The sequence below is a fragment of the Saccoglossus kowalevskii genome, chromosome 22, assembly GCF_978046115.1.
Source record: "Saccoglossus kowalevskii chromosome 22, keSacKowa6.1, whole genome shotgun sequence".
In the NCBI taxonomy this organism is placed as follows: Eukaryota; Metazoa; Hemichordata; class Enteropneusta; family Harrimaniidae; genus Saccoglossus; species Saccoglossus kowalevskii.
Window position 1 is genome coordinate 24,066,574 of NC_140662.1, and position 21,176 is coordinate 24,087,749.

The 21,176-nt window shown below is 36.1% G+C and overlaps 1 protein-coding gene across 1 annotated transcript in view; it reads left to right on the top strand.

The window, feature by feature from the left end:
* Nucleotides 1–21,176, top strand: part of LOC100376418 (dnaJ homolog subfamily C member 13-like) — a 77,091-nt gene that overhangs the window by 50,866 nt on the left and 5,049 nt on the right. The window contains exons 34-53 of the mRNA XM_085496037.1: nt 8–123; nt 1,838–1,916; nt 2,431–2,563; nt 3,486–3,670; nt 5,871–5,945; nt 6,655–6,771; nt 7,990–8,169; nt 12,013–12,180; nt 12,455–12,568; nt 13,444–13,560; nt 14,066–14,119; nt 14,833–14,965; nt 15,348–15,439; nt 16,460–16,559; nt 16,979–17,053; nt 17,687–17,887; nt 18,279–18,360; nt 19,161–19,377; nt 19,751–19,930; nt 20,042–20,182. Coding sequence (XP_085352163.1) covers nt 8–123; nt 1,838–1,916; nt 2,431–2,563; nt 3,486–3,670; nt 5,871–5,945; nt 6,655–6,771; nt 7,990–8,169; nt 12,013–12,180; nt 12,455–12,568; nt 13,444–13,560; nt 14,066–14,119; nt 14,833–14,965; nt 15,348–15,439; nt 16,460–16,559; nt 16,979–17,053; nt 17,687–17,887; nt 18,279–18,360; nt 19,161–19,377; nt 19,751–19,930; nt 20,042–20,182 — 2,559 coding nt within the window. The remainder of the gene's footprint in view (nt 1–7; nt 124–1,837; nt 1,917–2,430; nt 2,564–3,485; nt 3,671–5,870; nt 5,946–6,654; nt 6,772–7,989; nt 8,170–12,012; nt 12,181–12,454; nt 12,569–13,443; nt 13,561–14,065; nt 14,120–14,832; nt 14,966–15,347; nt 15,440–16,459; nt 16,560–16,978; nt 17,054–17,686; nt 17,888–18,278; nt 18,361–19,160; nt 19,378–19,750; nt 19,931–20,041; nt 20,183–21,176) is intronic.

Genomic DNA, 21,176 nt, shown 5'->3' on the forward strand with positions numbered 1-21,176 from the left:
TCAATAGGTGAAACTGTTGAAAGATATTCTTGAAGAATGGAAGAAAGAAGTTGAGAAGAAGCCATCATCAATGTCAATGGAGGAAGCATATAAGACTTTAAATCTCAACAAAGACCAAGGACGGTTAGTTTTCACATCACTGGCTTGTTTAGAATCACACTAGTCTTGTATTTGGTGATATATGCTGCTATGGTAGTTACCATATTTATGCCCACCAGCACATCTATTTACCTACCTGTCTATCATTGAGCCCACCAGTCCGTCCTTGAGCCCACCTGTCCATCCTTGAGGCCACCAGTTCGTTTTCGAGTCCACCAGTCTGTCCTTGAGCCCACCTGTCCATCCTTGAGCCCACCAGTCCGTCTTTGAGCCCACCTGTCCGTTCTTGAGCCCACCAATCTGTCCTTGGGCCCACCTGTCCGTCCTTGATCCCACCTGTCCATCCTTGAGCCCACCTGTCCGTCCTTGAGCCCACCAGTCCGTCCTTGAGCCCACCAGTCCGTCCTTGAGCCCACCAGTTCGTCCCTGAGCCCACCTGACCGTCCTTGAGCCCACCTGTCCGTCTTTGAGCCCACCAGTTCGTCCTTGAGCCTACCAGTTCAAGCTTGAGCCCACCAGTCCATCCTTGAGCCCACCAGTCCGTCCTTGAGCCCACCAGTACCTCCTTGAGCCCACCCTTGAGCCCACCAGTTTGCCCTTGAGCCCACCAGTTCATCCTTGAGCCCACCAGCCCACCCTTGAGCCCACCAGTTTGCCGTTGAGCCCACCAGTTCATCCTTGAGCCCACCAATTCGTCCTTGAGCCCACCAGTTCGTCCTTGAGCCCACCAGTTCGTCCTTGAGCCCACCAGTCCGTCCTTGAGCCCACCAGTCCGTCCTTGAGCCCACCAGTCCGTCCTTGAGCCCACCAGTCCGTCCTTGAGCCCACCAGTCCGTCCTTGAGCCCACCAGTCCGTCCTTGAGCCCACCAGTCCATCCTTGAGCTCGCCAGCCCATCTTTGAACCCACCAGTCCGCCCTTGAGTCCGCCAGTTCGTCCTTGAGCCCACCAGTTCGTCCTTGAGAGCACCGGCCCGCCCTTGAGCCCACCAGTCCGTCCTTGAGCCCACCAGTCCGTTCTTGAGCCCACCAGTTTGTTCTTGCGCCCACCAGTTCGTCCTTGAGCTCGCCAGCCCATCCTTGAACCCACCAGTCCGCCCTTGAGCCCACCAGTCCGCCCTTGAGCCCACCAGTCCGTCCTTGAGCCCACCAGTCCGTCCTTGAGCCCACCAGTTTGTCCTTGAGCCCACCAGTTTGTCCTTGAGCCCACCAGTCTGTCCTTGAGCCCACCAGTCTGTCCTTGAGCCCACCAGTTTGTCCTTGAGCCCACCAGTCTGTCCTTGAGCCCACCAGTTTGTCCTTGAGCCCACCAGACTGTCCTTGAGCCCACCTGTCTGTCCTTGAGCCCACCAGTGCATCCTTGTGCCCACCAGTGCATCCTTGTGCCCACCAGTGCGTCCTTGTGCCCACCAGTGCGTCCTTGTGCCCACCTGTGCGTCTTTGTGCCCACCTGTGCGTCTTTGTGCCCACCTGTGCGTCCTGGCGCCCACCTGTGCGTCCTGGCGCCCACCTGTGCATCCTTGTGCCCACCAATTCGTCTGTGTGCACACCAATTCGTCTGTGTGGCCACCAATCCACCTGTATGCCCACCAGTCCACCTGTATGCCCACCAGTCTATCCTTGTGCCAACCAATCCATCCGTCTGTGTGCTGACCTACCCATATGTGTGTCCACCATCTGTCCACATATCTCTAGCTGTCAATGTGTTAACATATAACTCATATTTGTTGTTTGTCTCAGGTATGATGAAAGTCAGATCAGAAAAGCGTACTTCAGATTGGCTCAACGTTACCATCCCGACAAGAACCCTGATGGACGAGTGAGTAGCTGTATAATCTCATCAAGCTAGCAGGCAAAAAAAAAATGGTCTTGCTTTTTGTCATGCACAACATTTTAAAACCAGCCCCTCACTTTTTTTTTGCAATTTTGCGTGTTGTACTACATATGGTAGAATAGAGTCCATAGGTTATGAAATGGTTTCATGCAAGACATGATATCTGTTCTCTAGCTTTATGTATCAGTTATATTGCTATAAGCCATGTGCTGATTACTTTCCCATCATCAGGGTCTACTCTATTTGCCATTTGATACAGTTAATGCATCATGTGTCCTATTGTTTACCGGTGCATGTGATAGCATATGTGAACTGCATGTGTTTTCTATTCATAAATACCCATGGAAACGATTCAGCATTAAAACGATGCCAGTTATGAAAGAAATAGAAAAATTAAATAAGCATTTTCTGATACGTTGGTTTCTTATGCGTTATTTACTGATACCTCAGTTACTAGTAATGTTGCTATGGTTACTGATATCCCATAATTTCTTTACAGGATATGTTTGAGAAAGTCAACAAGGCATATGAGTTTTTATGCAGTAAACAGAGCGTGACAAGTGGTCCTGATCCAGAGAATATAGTTCTCATATTACAAGCACAAAGTATATTATTTAACAGACATAAAGATGGTATGTTCTGAAAGCTTTTAAGTATATAGAAGTGATCAGCTATAGTATTATATTCATATGATGGGTACACATTGGTGTTTCCATGGTCAAAATAACTTTTGTGAAATTGGATTGGAAGCTGCATTCTTTATAAAAGTCCAACGCTTTCCTTTTGAGTAATTGAGAACCAAAAATTCACCATTTCTCATATGTGTAGATGATCTAATAGAAGCTGCATCCCCTCTTTTTCATTGTATCACTTTAATAAGTCTTGACTTTTACAGTAATATTGTAATAATTTAGCATACAACAAATGCAAGTTTTGGTTAATATGTCACTTCTAGAAAATTGAACTAATATTCAGAATTGTTGGTACTACTGTAAATAATTTATTTTAGGCGGAATTAATTTGCGTTGAAAAGAGGTTTTGGGTGTTTTGTATGGAATTTATTTTCACTGATTTTTGATGAGTTGAACGTAAAATATAGAAAAAAGAGTATATTCGCTAGATTTTATTTTCACTGAATCATTCCTTCAGCGAGAATTAATTCCAAGCGAATATAAAGTATTCCACAGTACTTATAATAAGTTTATTTAATATAATACAAAAATTGAAAGCTAATTTTACAACGAAATTATATTGATAATAATATTAATGATGATAATAACAATAATATGAATTTATTACAAGGATATTTCAAAGTATGCACAAAGACACTACAGTGAGAGTATCGACCGACGGTGTACTGTGTATTTGAAATTTACATTTCCTTATATGGTAGAATGAAAATACCCCGCAATTATTGTTGGTTGGGAAGTAAAAAATAGCTGAAGTGAAGCTAGTCAAATCTACTAGTTGTGAACTAACTATTAAAATGAGGTGCAAACTCTTTTAATCCAATAATCATGGTAATACTTCATAACATATTTCATCTTTTATCAGATTTACAACCATATAAGTATGCTGGATATCCTATGCTTATAAAGACGATACGCATGGAAACCAACGATGATAAGTTATTCTCTAAGTCGGCACCGCTATTGGCTGCAGCAGCAGAGTTAGCGTACCATACTGTGAACTGTTCAGCTCTCAATGCTGAGGAGTTAAGACGGGAACAAGGAATCGAGGTGAGAGTTGGTATGTGTGTACGATGCAAGGAAATACAAAGATGCAGTGAACAATGGATTATAACTATTGGTTATACTGTTTGACAGTTACACTTGTGATGTTAATACTAGTATCATGTTTATTACTCTGAATTATTCAATTTTTGCTACCATATTAGTGCATCTTCAATAGAAGCGCATATAAAAAAATTACACTGTACAAAAACAACTGTCTGTTGGATCTTTCAAATATGAACTACAATGTATTTTGACCATAGATTGCCTGTTATTTACATGAATTCAGGTGCTACAGTACAGTTCTCGCGAAAGCTTTGGCTTTTGTGGCATCATTGTCGCCTACGCCTGGCTTTATAGTCGCCTCAGCATCGCATCATTGTGGCATCAGCTTCGCGTCATTGAAAATTGAAGCTGTGTTCGCCTAGCTTATTTTGTGGCATCATCGTGGCTTCAGCTTCGCAATCTCATAGCATCAACATGGCATCAGCTTCAAAGTATTGTGACATGAGTATGACCTCATTATTTTTACACGGAAAGGCAGTAGAGAAAAACACATGTACAGAAGTTCGATATGTAATCGATTTGAAATTCAAGGCGGTAAGGGGAATAAAATAATATGACCAAGAGTAAAATGACATATTAAAAAGATATCTTGTTTAATTATTTAATGTTGTGAGTATTGGGTACCAAAAACTTTGTGAAGTACATTGCAATCTGCAAGGTGACGAGTGTCATATTGACTGCAAGGAAAATCGTGATAAATTTAAATCACACGATGCAATCATCGTTCAGATACAACACAATTTGCTATACAAAATTAAACTGTTCTTGTTATAAAATTATCTTATTTTTGTTCATTTTATTTGCTGGTAAAAGAACAGATTCAGATTCCTCATTTCGGTGGTATTTTTCTGTGTTTCGTTTAGTTTTAGCCGAGTCCGACCCCCCATGCCCGGACTACTAATACACGCAAAACTCACGTACGCCGCCTGGTGCGTCGGCATGTCGCCTGCCATCTGGATACAATGTTCCAAAACAAGTCCGTACATTTCTAACTATGATTGGATGGTTGTGGTGGCGTCGGTCTGGTCTGGACGTCAGGACTGTTTGGAGAAACAAACGGGGATCGATATTCCAAACAAATTATTGAGACACGGTCGGTAGACATTTCAAACAAATGAAATTATTAACGAAAGACGAGATTTGTCCAGATATTTACGAACATACTGTCATACCAAATATATGCAAAATTGACAAATACACAAAGAGATATTAGGTTTTATTTTAGCCTTAGAAATATTTTCTTTCACTCAGTCCATGGAAGGTACTAACGGACCTTCCATGCTCAGTCCATGCGTGGGACTTCTATTTAGCTTCATGGTCCTTCGGCTTGTGTTCTCCTTGGGGGAAATAACAATAATTATACAAATCGTAAACTCAACACAGTCAGGAAAAGAAACCCAGACAACCATGTCGTACTTCTGTTGAAATACATTTTGTAGCAGTGCGTCACGTCAGAATATTGTTTAAAATAAAATAGTCAATCCCTGTTGTGTCGTCACAGGAAGCGCTGTCCCAGCACAGTGTAGAAGACGCCAGCCAGCAGAGTCAATGAGTCAATCCCAGCCAAATCTAGGTCAAAGGGTCAGATTGCGTGCATATAATTATAGATAGTTAAAACAAAAATATTTGAACTTTTGACGGTTGTTCAACATCTATGCACGGTTACTAAACTAGTAACGTGATCTATGAAAACCAGAAAATTGTTGGTAGTCCGAATTTTTGCATAGTAGAAAATAAAGCGGAAATCCAACAAGCGGTCCCAAAAGCGAGCGATTGAAAAGCGGAAGCAGGCGAGAGGTTGGGCGAAATGAGTTCTGTATTTATTTGTTTGATGAAGCGATGCTGATGCCACATTGTCACCATAATGAGGCCACAATGAAGCGAAGCGATAGCCGCCTAACATTTTAATGTCGCGACATTGATGCGATGCTGAAGCCATAACAATGCCATAATGATACGATGCTGAAGCGAAGGTGAAGCTGAAGTGAAGCCAAAGCTTCCGCGAGAACTGTACTGTACTAATAAGAGCAAATAAAGGATTGATTTTCATGATTTAATGGCATTCCTTCGGGCAAAATTGATATTGCAAATGATGTATACATGTATATAATAAATGCACATAATTTTATCTTACCTGTAGACGCTGCATGATGCCTTTGCCAGATGTGTAGCTGTTCTCAGTGTGTCTACAAAACCAGAAGAGATGGCAGTGCAGGTAATCACTTGCTAAATAAAACTTACATACTTGTCATATAAAGGAGGAGTCTATTCTAGTGGTGTAAAGAAAAATCAACATTGTACCCAATCAATTTATAATCCCTAACCTTTTCGCCACCAGTTTCGAAAAATAGTACCGTCTATAGTCTGCACTTTTTTTTAGAAGATTGGGACAAAAATAGCAAAATGTTTTGAGTAAAAACTGAAAATCAACTCAAATTTTATCTGTTGGCTCCAAAATTAGGGTTCATTTCCAGAAATATTGAAGAATATACAAAAAAAAGTGCAGACAAATTTGAGTGAGAAAGGTGAAAAGGTTAAAGTGGGCTTAGAAGTCTCAAAAAGAACACCAATTGAAAACAAACAAATATGTTACAATACATGGTCAAAATCAGTGAGAGAAAGATTTATGATATATGGCTTACAGCCAGGCAATGATGAAGACAAACAAAGGATGCTGATAACAAAATGGCTGCTCTAAATACACGTATGGTCAAAATGTATGTTGTAAAGTAGTTCATTTGGAATTTATTTTCACTATTTTTGCTGAAGTAATCCAGTTTTCTTATATTTTACATTCAGCTATTCAAAAATTAGTAAAAATAAACTTCATACAAAACAGCCAAATTATGTTTTCAGCAAAAAATGAATTCCAGCTAAAATAAAATATTTTATAGTAACTGATCCATGTTGTTTTTCATCTCTAGGTGTGTACGCATGTGATACGATGTTACGCTGTAGCTGCTCAGTTTGGTGCTTGTCGTGAAAAAATTATGGAAATGCCAAGTATTATAAAAGATCTATGTAGAACACTGTATTATAAAGTAAGCATTAAGTTTACACTGTAAATATATGTGTGGTCAACTGCACCTATAGTACTGACTGACTGACTGACTGACTGACTGACTGACTAACAAGACATTCACTTCTCTAGAAGACTTTAGACCAAATGCGACCAAGATCTGATTTGTTTTGCCCTTGAAATTAGTGCTTCATTCTCACCATTATCACATTTACTCATTGAGAAAATGGAACATTAATCAAAAGGAAGGCTGCGTGGCTCTATCTCTTGAGATCTCTGAGTACCGATGTATTTATTTGATTTCTTATCTTCTTGTTTGTTTCTTCTTCAATATTGATTAAATTCAGGAGAGTCTTTGTTTGCTTTAAACCATCAGTGGATGTCACCTCAAACTACATGTGACCTATTGACTATTCAAATCATCAAGTTCTGATTGGTTGCTGAGCCTTGAACGTGGTTTGATGTTGGTCAAAATGCAGATAGAGTACATTGATGACCATTTATTATAACCATTCTGAGAATAATTCATTGTATCATTAACACACAACAGTTTATAGATAATTCAATTTTATACTCAATGAGGGTAACATGCAGGCTTGCAAATTGATACGCATTCATTAGATATACGAATAGGTTATTTTCATATGTTTCAATAATATTTGAATTACATACAAAATAGATAAACAAAAATTGAAGAATAGTTATTGAGTATGTACACTAAATTTAAAAATAATCATGTTGCTCACCCTATAAAATGATGAATCACACACAGTACGTCATCTATTAAGCGACGCCATCAAGTCTAGAACAAAACAAACCCTAATTGTTTGGCTAAGTAACGAGCCATCTTGCTACTATAAACTCTGTCTGAATAATTCTCCAAACTATCTGAAAGCAACCAGAGCCACTATGTAATTGCAATTGAGTTTTTGACTACATCATCCGTCTCCCACTGATCACCACTAGCTTGCTATCTGCTAGAACTTATGATTATGTTTATTTTATTAACAGGAACACCTGTAACAGCAGTAAACAACAGCATTTTATCGTTAGGTACAAGCAACTGGTTCTTGCCAACCAGTCATTGAACGGCTAAAAAACCTTGAGCATCCAATTGTGGATCAAACAAACTATTTTTCATGACTCACATTCACAACTTATGCATCTGTTATTTAAATTATGCGAAATCATGTCAGTTTCTCAAGTTTGTTTAACCATGATTCAACTGTCTGTCTTTCAGAATCTACCGTTACTTTGTTCAGTTGCAGCGGAGTGTGCAAGTGCACTCTGTGTAGACTACTATCTACAGAACCATTTACTACAGGCAGGCGTCATATGGCATCTCATGATCTATCTATTCAACTATGATTTCACATTGGAAGAGTCTGGAGTAGAGAAAAAACAAGAATCAAACCAACAGGTGAGTGGAGGAAACAAATTACAACTATCAGAAAAATATGTGTGGTTGGAGGAAATAAATAAACGACAAACTATTTTGCAGTAATGTATTATGGGAGATTTTTTAAATAGTCTATTGATTTAAAATGGAATTGTTGTAATACATTAACATGAATGTAGAACAAAACTTTTGATTTTATTTATTTATTTATTGCTTCCCTTTTGTAACAGGGGCTCACTATGTAAACTAGGAGCTGCACCAAATAAAAAATACATTTCACTCAAAGACTTATGGATAAAGAAAAAAAACTTTTGATAGACAAAAAGAAATTAAGTTACATGAACTAAGATAACAAAATATAACAACAACAAAAGACATCTAAAAGTAGCAACAACAAAAAAAAATAAGAAAACTAAAATTAAGAAGTACACTGGAAAAATATTAAATATTATCTGTATACCTCTTTCTACTGTCCATGGCATCAACTAAGAATTTTTTTGTAAAAGTATCAATTTCGTCACACAGGACTGAATCATACTGCCTTGTACTGTCACCCAGGATTAAACATAGCACTTCTTTGTTTGCTATGAAGTCTTTATGTAAATTTATTTCATTTTTGTTACATAGGAGCATTTCAATCCCTTCCATTAGAGTTTTTCTCTGTGCTGAGAAACATTCACAATGTAATATGAAATGCTCCAGTGTTTCAGGTTCCTTTTTGCAACATGGACAGATACAATCATTATTATCTAAGTTTGCCCATTTCCTTTTCTCATATGCCAAACCAAGAGTGCAGGATCTTGCCTTGAATTTTAATTGGGTGCCCTTGAAGTTGGATAAAGAATTTAAATATTTCTCACAATATTTTAAATTTGTTTTAAATTTTCTATAATGAACGAGACTTGATTTCTCTGCCATTTTTTGTTTCCATTGAATCTCATCACTTTTTACAATCAAATTTTTAATATTTCTTTCAGACAGATTAGTGAATTGACTTTTGTTTATCTTTATATTTCTTTCTATATCTTCAATGCTATTTAGCCATGGCCAGGTCTTAATCAGATTATTTTCTTTAACTGCTGTTAGTTTATTAAAAATAATTTTTGACCATCTGGTTGATTCCATTAAACACAACCTCTTGTAATAATTCAGTTTTAATAAACTGACTCTACTTTTCATAGTTATCCACCCCAGGTCCCCTAGAACGGCTTCATTTGCTGTGTATCGACATGCTCCTAGAATAAACTTTCCCACTGTACGTTGCATTCTTTCTAATTTTTCCATATCTGTTGAACTAAATATTAGTAACTCACAGGCATACTCTAAGGCAGGTCTAATAATGTGGTTCCACAGGAATATACCATAATCTACTCTATTTACATTGCCATGGTTACCAAGAATTGATTTCATAATGGGGAATAACTTGTTAAACTTTTCAGACATTTTTGTACATTGTGTATGATCTGACAAGTTACGTGTAATCCAATAACCCAAATATTTATACTCAGACGCTTCTTTTATCTTTGAGTTCCCAATCTGCCAATCTTTGTTTTTGTTAACTTTCTTGTTAATGATCAATACGTTTGACTTTTTCTCATTAATTGTCATCTTCCATAGCTTGCAGAAATGGTTTGTGACATTTAACATGGATTTGAGTTGGACCTCATTTGGTGCAATAAGCACCACATCATCAGCAAAAAACAATCCATTTATACAAATTTCATCCAATTTAACACCAAGTAGTGAATCATCTAACAGTTTTTTGAATTCATTCATATAAATTGAGAATAACGTTGGGGCTAAAACACATCCTTGTTTTAAACCCTCATTCTGTGTAAAATAATCTGTTTCAATATCGCCAAATGATACTTTACTTTCAATATGGTTATATGTATTTTTTATTATACGCCATAATTTGCCCTTTACACCATTCTGCCATAAAGCATACCATAAACCTTCTCTCCAAATGCTGTCATAAGCCTTTTTAAAATCTAAGAAGGCAAAATATGTATGCTTTTTCTGGTGTTTACGAATTGAAGCTATCCCTTTTAGAATGAACACTTGGTCAATTGTCCGTCTGTTTTTCCTGAAAGCCCCTTGAATTTCATCTAAAATATTATTAGATTCCACCAAATCGGTTAATTCTTTTTCAACTATTTTACTATAAATTTTTCCAATAACTGAGCTGAGTGAAATGCCTCGATAGTTATTCAGATTTTTTATATTGCCTTTCTTGTGTAATGGTATTATTATGCTTTTTCCCCAATCTACAGGGACAACCTCAAGGTGGAGACACATATTAAACATCAATTTTAATGAGTCTGTCACTACTTTGCCACCACCTTTGATGATTTCATGGGTGATTTCATCTGGCCCTGCAGCTTTATTATTCTTGAGATCTGATATTATTTTATTTATTTGTTCATCCTTTACGGAGATATTATTTACATTTTGTGATAAATCTTCTTCATACTTGGCTATTGAATCTAGAACTTTTTTTTCAAACATCTTTGATTCTTGGAAAAAACTATCTTTCTCATACAAATTTTGATGACTTCTTTCACCCAAGTGTTCCCAATAATTTATCAAATAATTGATTCTGGTCTTTCAAACGTGCAGCAATCTTAGTTGCAAAAAATGCTATCAGACACCTGCCAGTATCCTCTGACCATGGACGTACTAGAGATGGACGCTGCACGGTGTTTACTCGCTTTGATGTATGTGCGTTGCCGCCACCAGATTATTGTTAATCCAGATCGTGTCTGCATAATTTCCTGTCCATGGGAAACGATCACGAACACGCCCAATTATAGCTCGGTTCATCTTCGTTTTGTCCCGAACACCCGCAATGATCTGTTTACGATCGTCAAGAGAAAACAAAATGGCGACGAACAGGCAACAGAGAAAGTTTGGTTTAGGTTTGGATTTTGTTGATCTTGACATTTTAGAACTAGACTATAATGATTTTGATATTGAAGAAATTGAAACTGTCGACTCAGTCGTCCCTGAAGAGGACGAAGAGCAGTATTGTTTCTCGCGAAAGCCCACCATTAACGTGAAAGCTAATGTTAAAGAAGTCCATGTTTAACATCTAATTACAGCGGCCAAACTTTTCCGAACATTTCAAGATTTGTGCCATCTGTAAATTTCACTCGAATTGAACATCGGATATAAAAATCGTCATCCGCTCACACCGGGTTTACTGGCAATATTAAATTAAAATTGTTAACAAATGCAGAAGATCGGTACAAACATGCTCGTAAACTTGACTAGAATATACAGATCTGCGTTAAACCTTCAATTTAAAACTTAACATTGCACCAGCTCACGGGCAAGGTCTGTATTTATTTTTTTGACCCAATATAATATAAAATTTAAGATTCGAATCTTGCGTGAAAAATCAAAACTAAGATCGGGCGGCAATTCAGCCAAGATGAAAGTACGTCTGCCTATTCATAAATTTAAGATGAGTACAATAGAAAGACAATAAGTCTTATCAGGTGTGAATCACCGTGCAGCGTCCATCTCTAGTACGTCCATGCTCTGACTAAACACTATATTCAGAATACTCTGGGATACTTTATTTTCGCTGGAATTAATTTTCACTGAAAAGGCTTTTTGGGCGTTTTGCTTGGAATTTATTTTCACTGATTTTTGATGAGTTTAATGTAAAATAAAGGAAAAAAAGTATATTCGCTAGATTTTATTTTCACGGAATCATGCCTTCAGCAAAAATAGCAAAAATAAATTCCAAGCGAAAATAAAGTATTCTACAGTATATACCTGCAGACATATTGAATGGTTTAACTACATATCTTTTAACCAATCAGAATTTAGTGAAAATGTTCTTGTTTTTCTACACAGGAAGTGGCTAATAATCTGGCTAGATTAAGTTTTCATGCTTTAGGAAGACTTGGTGGATATTTAGATGATGTTGATAGAACTCCTGAGAACCCAGCTGTGCGGAAGTCATTGTGTGCTATGTTAACAGCGTATCTAGCCAGACAACTGTGTACAGAGAATCCCAATGATGTATGTGTTGTTGTCAATATTCAGAATTTTCTGAAAATCAAGTTATAATTCTTTTGTAGCTTTTTCTCATTTTTTTTGTAGCTGGTATTCTGTTGAAAAATTGCTGTAAAATATTATGAGGCTTTTTGTTCAATAGGATAAATAAAACTTTTTAAAATGAAGGGGGTCATCTTCACATGTGTATGATTTGAGTTCTAAGCAACGATAATAATTCATGCTAAAAATTTGAATTTTTGATTGTTGTCATAATACCATATTTTATTGTCATATTCAGGTGTTGAAAATACTGAATAGTAATACAGAGAATCCGTATTTGATTTGGGATAACGGTACAAGAGCTGAACTTTTGGAATTTGTGGGACGAGAACAACAAGACAAAATAAGAACTGTAAGTACCGATATATATTGACAATATCACAAGAATCAGTGATCAGAATTAGATGAAACTGAGCAGTCTATATTAATCACCTCCTCCTTCTTCTTCTAATCTACATCTTATAGCCACACTGGGATCATTTCTTGAATTGTTAGTTGTCAAAACATGTGTAATCTCAAGAGCACTACCGTACTTCATTTATGTGTGCTTTCTCAGATATCAAAATCAGTACCAGCACTAGGCATAAAACTCAATTTAGATGACGACTGGTAGCCATTTTGTTGTAGTGAGTCATGCTTACTCATATATATATGTATATACTGTAAAACATGTACCTTGGGTTGGTGAATTGTGGTAAAATGACGTAATAGCAAAATGTTGACTTACCGAATCTCTCTTGTGTTTGTTGATTTCCTGTTTTCCCAATACTTGTCTGTCGCCTGCCAAAACAAATGCGCAGTTATCACCTCTATAAAAACAAAGAAAAACTGTAATAAGGAAGCGCTCCAGATTATTACGTTTTCTGTGTTGTTTACAAAGTGTGTGTGAGGAGAAAAAGACGTTGTTTGGTCACCATTTTGAATTCATAATGAAGTCATTAGTGGCATCTTAAATTAGCGAATTGGTTCTCTCACTAAATTCGCTAAAAAGACATGCTCACGAAAAAGACATGTTTTACAGTATATTGCATACAAGTATACTCTGATTTAAAAATGGCCAACTCATAACACCGAATATGTACCAAGATCAAGCCTTTGTGCAACTTGACTTTTGTATGTTCCAAATGTTGAATAAATAATCTCGACCATTTGAAAAGCCTTGGTTATCACAACGCATTATGATTGATATACATTGCCGTACAGTGCTGACTTTATCTTTGTTTCCAGGGTGAATGTGATCCGTCGTACGGTGCTGACTTTATATTTTCTATACATGCCAAAGAATTAGTTGTGGGTGAGATATTTGTTAGAGTGTATAACGAACAACCAATGTTTCCATTGGAGGTAAGAAACACCAACAAACAATATTTCTCATTGGAGAAATGAAATACAATACAAACATACTGTGAAACCATTCGCTGGGACTAAATTCTAAGAAAGTTATTGCAACTTCCTGCATGAAGAAATCTAGTGACATACATGTAGTCATAACTACAAAAATTTATAATCTTTTTAGACTTGTGTCTTGAAATAAATATGATATACACTTACTGCATAAATGTAGTACCAGTGGACCTGCTGTTGATCCATAGTACTGGAAAGATCATTGACACATTTTCATAAAAACATGGTTTCTCAAATTTGTACTTTGAATAGACATGTCTTCAAACAAGTATACAATTTTAGATTACAAATTATTGTAAGCTAAAAGTCTCTCAAAGACTGATACATAATGTGAAATTATTGATTACTTCATCAAGGCTATTTACATTCATAAAAGATTAACTAATAACTCATTTTAATTCCTCTATTTCTAATAATTTTTGAAATATTATTATTATTTTTCTAGGATGCCAAGGAATTCACTATCAAGTTATTAGATTTTCTTGGATCACAAGCGCAGGTGAGTTGGCAATAGCCCCATCATAACTACAAAAGGGTATCACTTTGTATTCTTTCATGCACAGTAAAACATAGTCCTTATGTCACATTGTGTCATGACTGATGAGCAGTGTGGTGCTTACTGTCATAAACAAATATAATGCTGAATTAATAATAATTCTGATTTCATCTTTGTTTTCTAAATGAAAACACATATCAGAATTTGTCAGAACGGGTTGTTAATAGCCGTTTTAATTAATAAATAAGTTTTGAGTACCATGCTTGGCTATCTTTAACATGACAATTTTAATGATGTTAGAAAATGGGGATTGTTCAACATTGATTATGTCCTTTCAATTGATTTTTATGCAGATTTCTGGTATACCAACTTCACTTTTGAACCGAACATGCATCAAGTGTACTTTTTATGAAATGTGCATAATAAACCTCTTACTAATTATGCACGTTTTAAGTATGATAAAATATAATATGTCTTGGTAATTCTAGTAATGGTAAGATACTTCTGACGCAAATCAACAAAAGATGTCAATTCAACCTGTTAAAAACTGAGACAAACTGTCTCATGAATGACAGGTTATAAAATCACCCCCCCCCCCTCTCTCTCTTTACATCATGGTGCTCAGTTGCAACTAAGAAACTTGAAATTCATCTGTTGTTTTGTGTGTTCTGTTTTGAGTTTATCTGACACTGAATTCTTCATTTTTTTTCACATAGTATCTGTATTCATTGATGGCATTGAAGTCTGGTGGTCTGGACAAAAGTAATAATACACCGCAACAAAACAAACGATTACACCATGTAGAGATGGCATTAGAAGCACTCAGTAATGTCATAAGAAATAATGCTGGTAGGTGTAACCATGACAATATTCCTGGTAGCATTTAGGCCTACACTCTGGCAGCCATTTTGAATTGAAAATTTCTCAAAATAAATGCTATTGATGTATAGCACATACATTTAGTAATTTAGTAAAAGGTTTTTTCTCCAACCTTTCAAACATTCCGCCAACAGGAATATTTCAGTGAAATATTCTGTGTCATAAATGTGTAATTCATGTCCAGTTCAGTCCCAGGATGGCTAATACAAAGTTGAGCAATGTTGTAACGTTGGGTTGGCGTCCATCTTTAACAAATGCCGGGTATGTTCATAATTGAACAGACTGAATCGGTAGTTTTGGTATGAAGCATGCTTTCTCACTAAATAAATAATCCTGTGTGATTATTTTTTAGGTTGTGAGATTCAATGCATAGGACATTTCAAGTTGATGTTTTCACTGCTCAGAATACATGGTGCTGGCAAGGTTCAACAACTAGCATTGGAGGTACGACATTTTGAATGTTATTTTTTTAGTTCATTCACAGTTATGATCTGCTTGTTATTCAGAATATCTCATAAGTTCAGGCGAGACTAAGCCTGGTTACCTTCCTATTGTTCTGCCTGGAAATTTTACTGAAATTGTTCTCATTAACTATGTAAATTTATTCTAATGTGACGAAGAATGGGGAGAGTGCACTTTTGTTGCTGTGGCAACTAACAATCCATACAGTGCATATAGAAAATTAGCATATTCAGATTAGCTATGTGCTATATTTATCAGCCAATCATTGTGATTGTCACTTTTCTAAACTATTCTGGAGAGGACCCAATTGACCCATAAAACATTAGAAAGGTAACCTGCTAGATTGGTGTGACTCACACATTGGCAAATTGTTTTGGCTAATTTCTTGTTATTTATCGTCAATCTTTGCTTAAATTAGAAGCCTACTCGTAAATGCAAATATCCAGAATTTATTTAGTTTGCCATAAATTGTATCCTGGTTAATATAAAAATATTGACTTGAAAAAAGTAGGGGGTCACCAGCCTAATTTTCAGAAAAATGATGTAAAAAATATGTATTTTAGTGGATAGTGACCATTTTTTCAGAGATATTACATACATTGCCATACATTGTGTACCTCAAATTGTAGCCTGGTGATATAGACTGAAAAAATTATATATTGATAATGATGGAGGTACTTTTTGTTGTCCTGAATTATTTTTAAAAATCTGGGTTTTAAAAAGTGTCAAAAAATGCAATGGAAAAATATTTGGACAAGTTACTCAAAATATGTCACTGTAAGACACACGAGAATTGCTATTGCCATGGTTTTTATGATATTGAATCAGTTGAGTCAGGATGTCACATGACTTAATTTAAGGTTTATTGTATCACTTGACTTGAAGGTATAGCATCTGTTGATTTGATGTTATCGCTGCTGTTTGCTATGATGCCATAATCATTTCATGTTATCTCTTCAGTTTGCTATGATGCCATAATTATTTTCACAATTGTTGTTTCAGGTGATTGCTGGTGTTACAGGCAACCAAGACTGTGTTAATAATATAGCAGATTCTGATGTCTTGGTGTATCTATTATTGGTCTTAGAAACACTGCCATCTGGTGAGAAATCAAACCACATTCACATCATATTATACATTGCATAGTTGAATGTGATTGGTTGAAATAATAATGATGTATATATTCTTAATGTACAATACAAGAGTTTCTAAAGTAGCGCACAACATCACTCAATGTGAAAATACTCAACAAAAGTGCAACAAATTGTTTCAGTATGACAATTTTGTCCTGATGAACCACTCAGAATTACACCGATGCACTTTGTGCACAAACCCCCACAACTTGGGCTTTCTGTGTAATATCCTTTAGCACTTAAAGGCTCAATTCAGTTTACTTGGGCCTTTAAATGTTGTATACCATACTCAAATGCAAGTATAAAACCCGTACATAGCAACTCAAAATTGTCTGACTTTGGAGGTAGGTATTTATTTTGCATTAAAACGGAAATATTTTTATTACAGGTCGTTTAACAGTACTAGAGACATTACATGCACTTTCTTCTAGCACTAAGATTATTAAAGAGGCCATGGCAAAAGGTAAATCAATGTGTTTATGCAAACTAACTTAGAGGGCCTTATTCAAATTTGGTTCAAGATCTTGATGACAGTATTCAAATAAATATATGCAAATTAAGGTTAGAGGTCTGTGTACAAATATTTTATATGAAAACTGTCCCAGGGATTTCATTCAAATGATATGCAAATATTTTACCTGCAAACTAAAGTTTGATGTCTCTGTGCAAATTTTGCATACACACTCGTCTCAATAGTGTCATTCACATCAGCCTGAAATTTTGCACATGCCAAATAAGCTAGAGGGCTCTATTCAAATGATATGCAAATATGGCATCTGCAATGTAATCTGAAGGGCTTCATATTGTCATGTCTCTGAGTTCTCCCCAAGTGCAAGTATGTACAGCCCAAACAATTATATTTCTTCATGTCAGGTGAATCTGCTTCAAGCTTATAAATCAAATTCAGAGCTATTCATTGACTGAGCATGCAAAATATGTAATTCTGAAGTTTTCAAAATTTTTGATTCCAAGAACATGTCATTTTTCACTTACTTGGATGATCAGAGTGTTTTCAAATAGTTTGAGTGTGAACCTTATCACATATTATTTCATTTATCAGGTAGTTTTGTTATTTAAATCTTGTTGTTATTTTTAGGGGCTTTGATCTATCTATTACATCTGTTCTGCAACTCCACCAACCCAAATGTGAGAGAGCGAACAGCAGAGTTATTCTGTAAGATGACATCAGATAAATTGACTGGACCTCGTGTTCGTATTATCCTGTCTAAGTTTTTACCGACTATCTTCATGGATGCGATGAGAGACAGCGCAGAAGCCAGTGTGCACATGTTTGAAGGTGAGAACAAACCCTAAATAAGTTTATCAGTAACTCACACCACAATATCATATTTTCCCTCTTGTCGTAATGCCTGTCAATAATGATAACTGTAATTTTTTGTATTAAACTGTGACTGTGTATAAACAGAGAAAAACACTGGAAATAAAGAAAATTAAAAGTATGTTGTAACTCAAATGCTATTTGTTCAACTTTTCCAGCACCATTATGTACTCTAAATTCTAATGAAAGGTTGGAACTTGTTATTGAAGCACTCTTTTTTACTGTCTTCAATGCACAAGGCTGGTTCATGAATTAACATGAACCAAATCTGTGAGTAATCGCAAATAAAAGGGATATTTGCAAACTTAAAGCTGTTTACAGTAATTTAGATTATTCTTTGTTTTTTCAGGTACTCATGAGAATCCAGAGTTGATATGGAACGAAGAATCAAGAGAGAAAGTCTCAGCGACCGTGAAAAGTATGAAAAATAAGTGAGTATTCTAAATCAAGGGTAGATAAGGAGATAAGGGCTTGCAACAGGTGTTCATCAGTAACCATGGAAATATTTGATGATGGGGACAGAATTAAGTGAAGTTATAAAACATGTATTTCTGTTAAAGAGACAATCATTGCAAATATGAAAGGACACATGACAAAACAATGTATAGTGAACTCTATTTTATTCAGACTTCTTTTGTGTTTATGTAATTTTATGTAGATATTGTGATATTAGTATGTGCATATCACCATGGTATATTTGCTTCATTAGAAGCGAACAAGAATTGCATTTATTGTGAAATGGAATTACTGATATTTATCTTATACTCATCTGTGCATGCACTACTAAAAAAAACAAATATGGTATTTTTTTATCTTCATTTGTATTCAAGACTTGAAATCTGATATATTGTTGGCATTGGAATACTAGAAACTATTCTTTAAAATAAGTTTTAATTTCTCACCCTGTCTAACACTGTTAACTCTTTCAACCACTTTGCAGGAGGTGGGGGTTGATGAAAACAAAAAAATTAACAAATCAAATTAATGGTAATAATAATAATAACAAGAATAATAGTCTGTCCAAAGAGAGAAGATATGTTTAAAATAATAAATTTTAAATAATTAAGCACAAAAACTTGTTTTATGAAAAATAAAAAGCAATTTTGCTGTGACCATATATGAAGACAGTTTTCATCATGTGACCTGAATATCTAGGAATCTGACCACTTGAGGGCGATGTTTTCATTAAGGCCATTTTCAAGCATTTTTTGAAACTTCTTTTTTCTTCAAGACATTACAAAGTGCAGAAAGATAATCCTGATGCTCAGTGGAAGTTACCAGAAGACTTTGCCGTGGTGTACACAGATGTAGAAGGTGAATTGATTGTGGGGAGTGTTTATTTGCGACTTTTTATTGCCCAGCCCAGCTGGGTGCTGAGGAAACCGAAAGAATTCATGGTAGAATTGATGCAGAAATATGTGGAGTTGATATCAATGCGAGCGCCTGATGTAAGTATTTTTAGCTTTTAATAACCACTTTGGTATTGCAGAAACAAAATATTTGTGAAAAATTTCCATTTTGTGATATAAAAATGTCCTGTTAATTTTGTCTCAGTGATTCACAGACTAGACTTGTAATGATTCTTCAGTTGGTTCCAGACAATACAGTAAATGAATTCAAATTTACGTTAATCACCATTGTTTTTTAATAAATGGTTATTTTTGGAAGTGGGTGTTTCTATATTTTTCAAATTTTTTTAAGGCCTGTAGTCAATGAAGAAGTTGGTCGAAAATTATGGAAAAATATAAAAATAGGTATGCAAAATATTGCATCGAAATGTTGGTGAGAACAATTATGGCATGTTTTTTTCTTGTTTTCTAGGGTGAAGTGTTGGAGACTGTCACCACAGCTGTAGTTTGTTTATTTATGGCACAGCCACTTCTAGCTGACCAGCTACCTCCACTGGGACACATCACTAAAATATTCCAGTGTATGAGTTCTAGAAATGATGCCATACCCAAGTCGACTCTCAAAGTTGTATTCCAAATTGCAGACAGCAAGGTATGCCATGTGAATCAATGAGTTCATTCCCGTTTTCAGTAACGTCTATATTAATTATGGCTGACCAACGGTTGCCATGATTTGAGATGGACTTTATCTTTAATTCAATAGGTATGTGTACGTGCCATGGCACAGACAGAGTGTATTGGTCAGATTATTATGGGTATGAAAATCAGGCGTGATATGATTGGACTGGCCTGTGAGGCTTTACATAAAATGTTCCAGAAACAGAATGATGAATTAGTGGCTCAGGTTAGTTGCTATGTCATTTCCACATAGTACTTATATGTAATGTCTGTATATTAATTAGGTAATTTGCATATCACCAGTTCTTTCATTTTCAAGTCAATCGTTTTCACCTTTTACAATAAGGTTTTGTGCTCGTTTTGTTCATAGTCATTAAGTAGTATGTATATCAACACCCCTCACTACCATTGTAAACTTTTCTCTTCAAAAAAGTTTTATGCATATTAAATCACCAACACCATATCACCAACACTTTCTATTGTTAGTCCCCGTTCGGATGTAGTTCAAAAACGGGGACTTATGTTTTGCCCTGTGTGCGTGCGTGCGTCCGTGATCACCTGTATCTCGAACATGCATGGACCGATTAAGTTTAAACTTCACTCATACATCACACATTATATGGGACATATGCACATGCATTTTTTTCATGATCCGATTAATGATAGCCAAATGGCGGCCGCTTTAAGGCCGAAAATGCATTGAAATCGCACATTTTCACCATTCCGGACCCGGATCTCAGTTATGCATGGACGGATTTCAGTCAAATTTGATACATACATTAAACATAATAGGACCTTGATGCACGTTATTTTTTTTTTTTTGGATCAAGTTCAAAATGGCCGACTGGCGGCCATTTTGTTTTAAAGAATTCAGTTCTGGATCCGTATCCGAGACATGTCTGGATTGATCAAATTCAAACTTCACACACACATGGTACATCATGTCACAAATAGATATGTGCATTTGTTTCATGATCCGCTTAACAATAGCTGAATGATGGCCATTTTAAGGCCGAAAATGCATCAAAATCGCGTATTTTCACAATTCCGGAACCTGATCTCAGTCATGCATGGATGGATTTTGTTCAGATTTAGAACAATGTGTTGTACATATGCAGGTGCATTTCGGTCATGATCTGCTTTGAATGTATATGTCACTCAAATATGAACGGAACGGGGACGTGTCATTGACAATGACTTGTTGATTTTTGTCTTTTTCA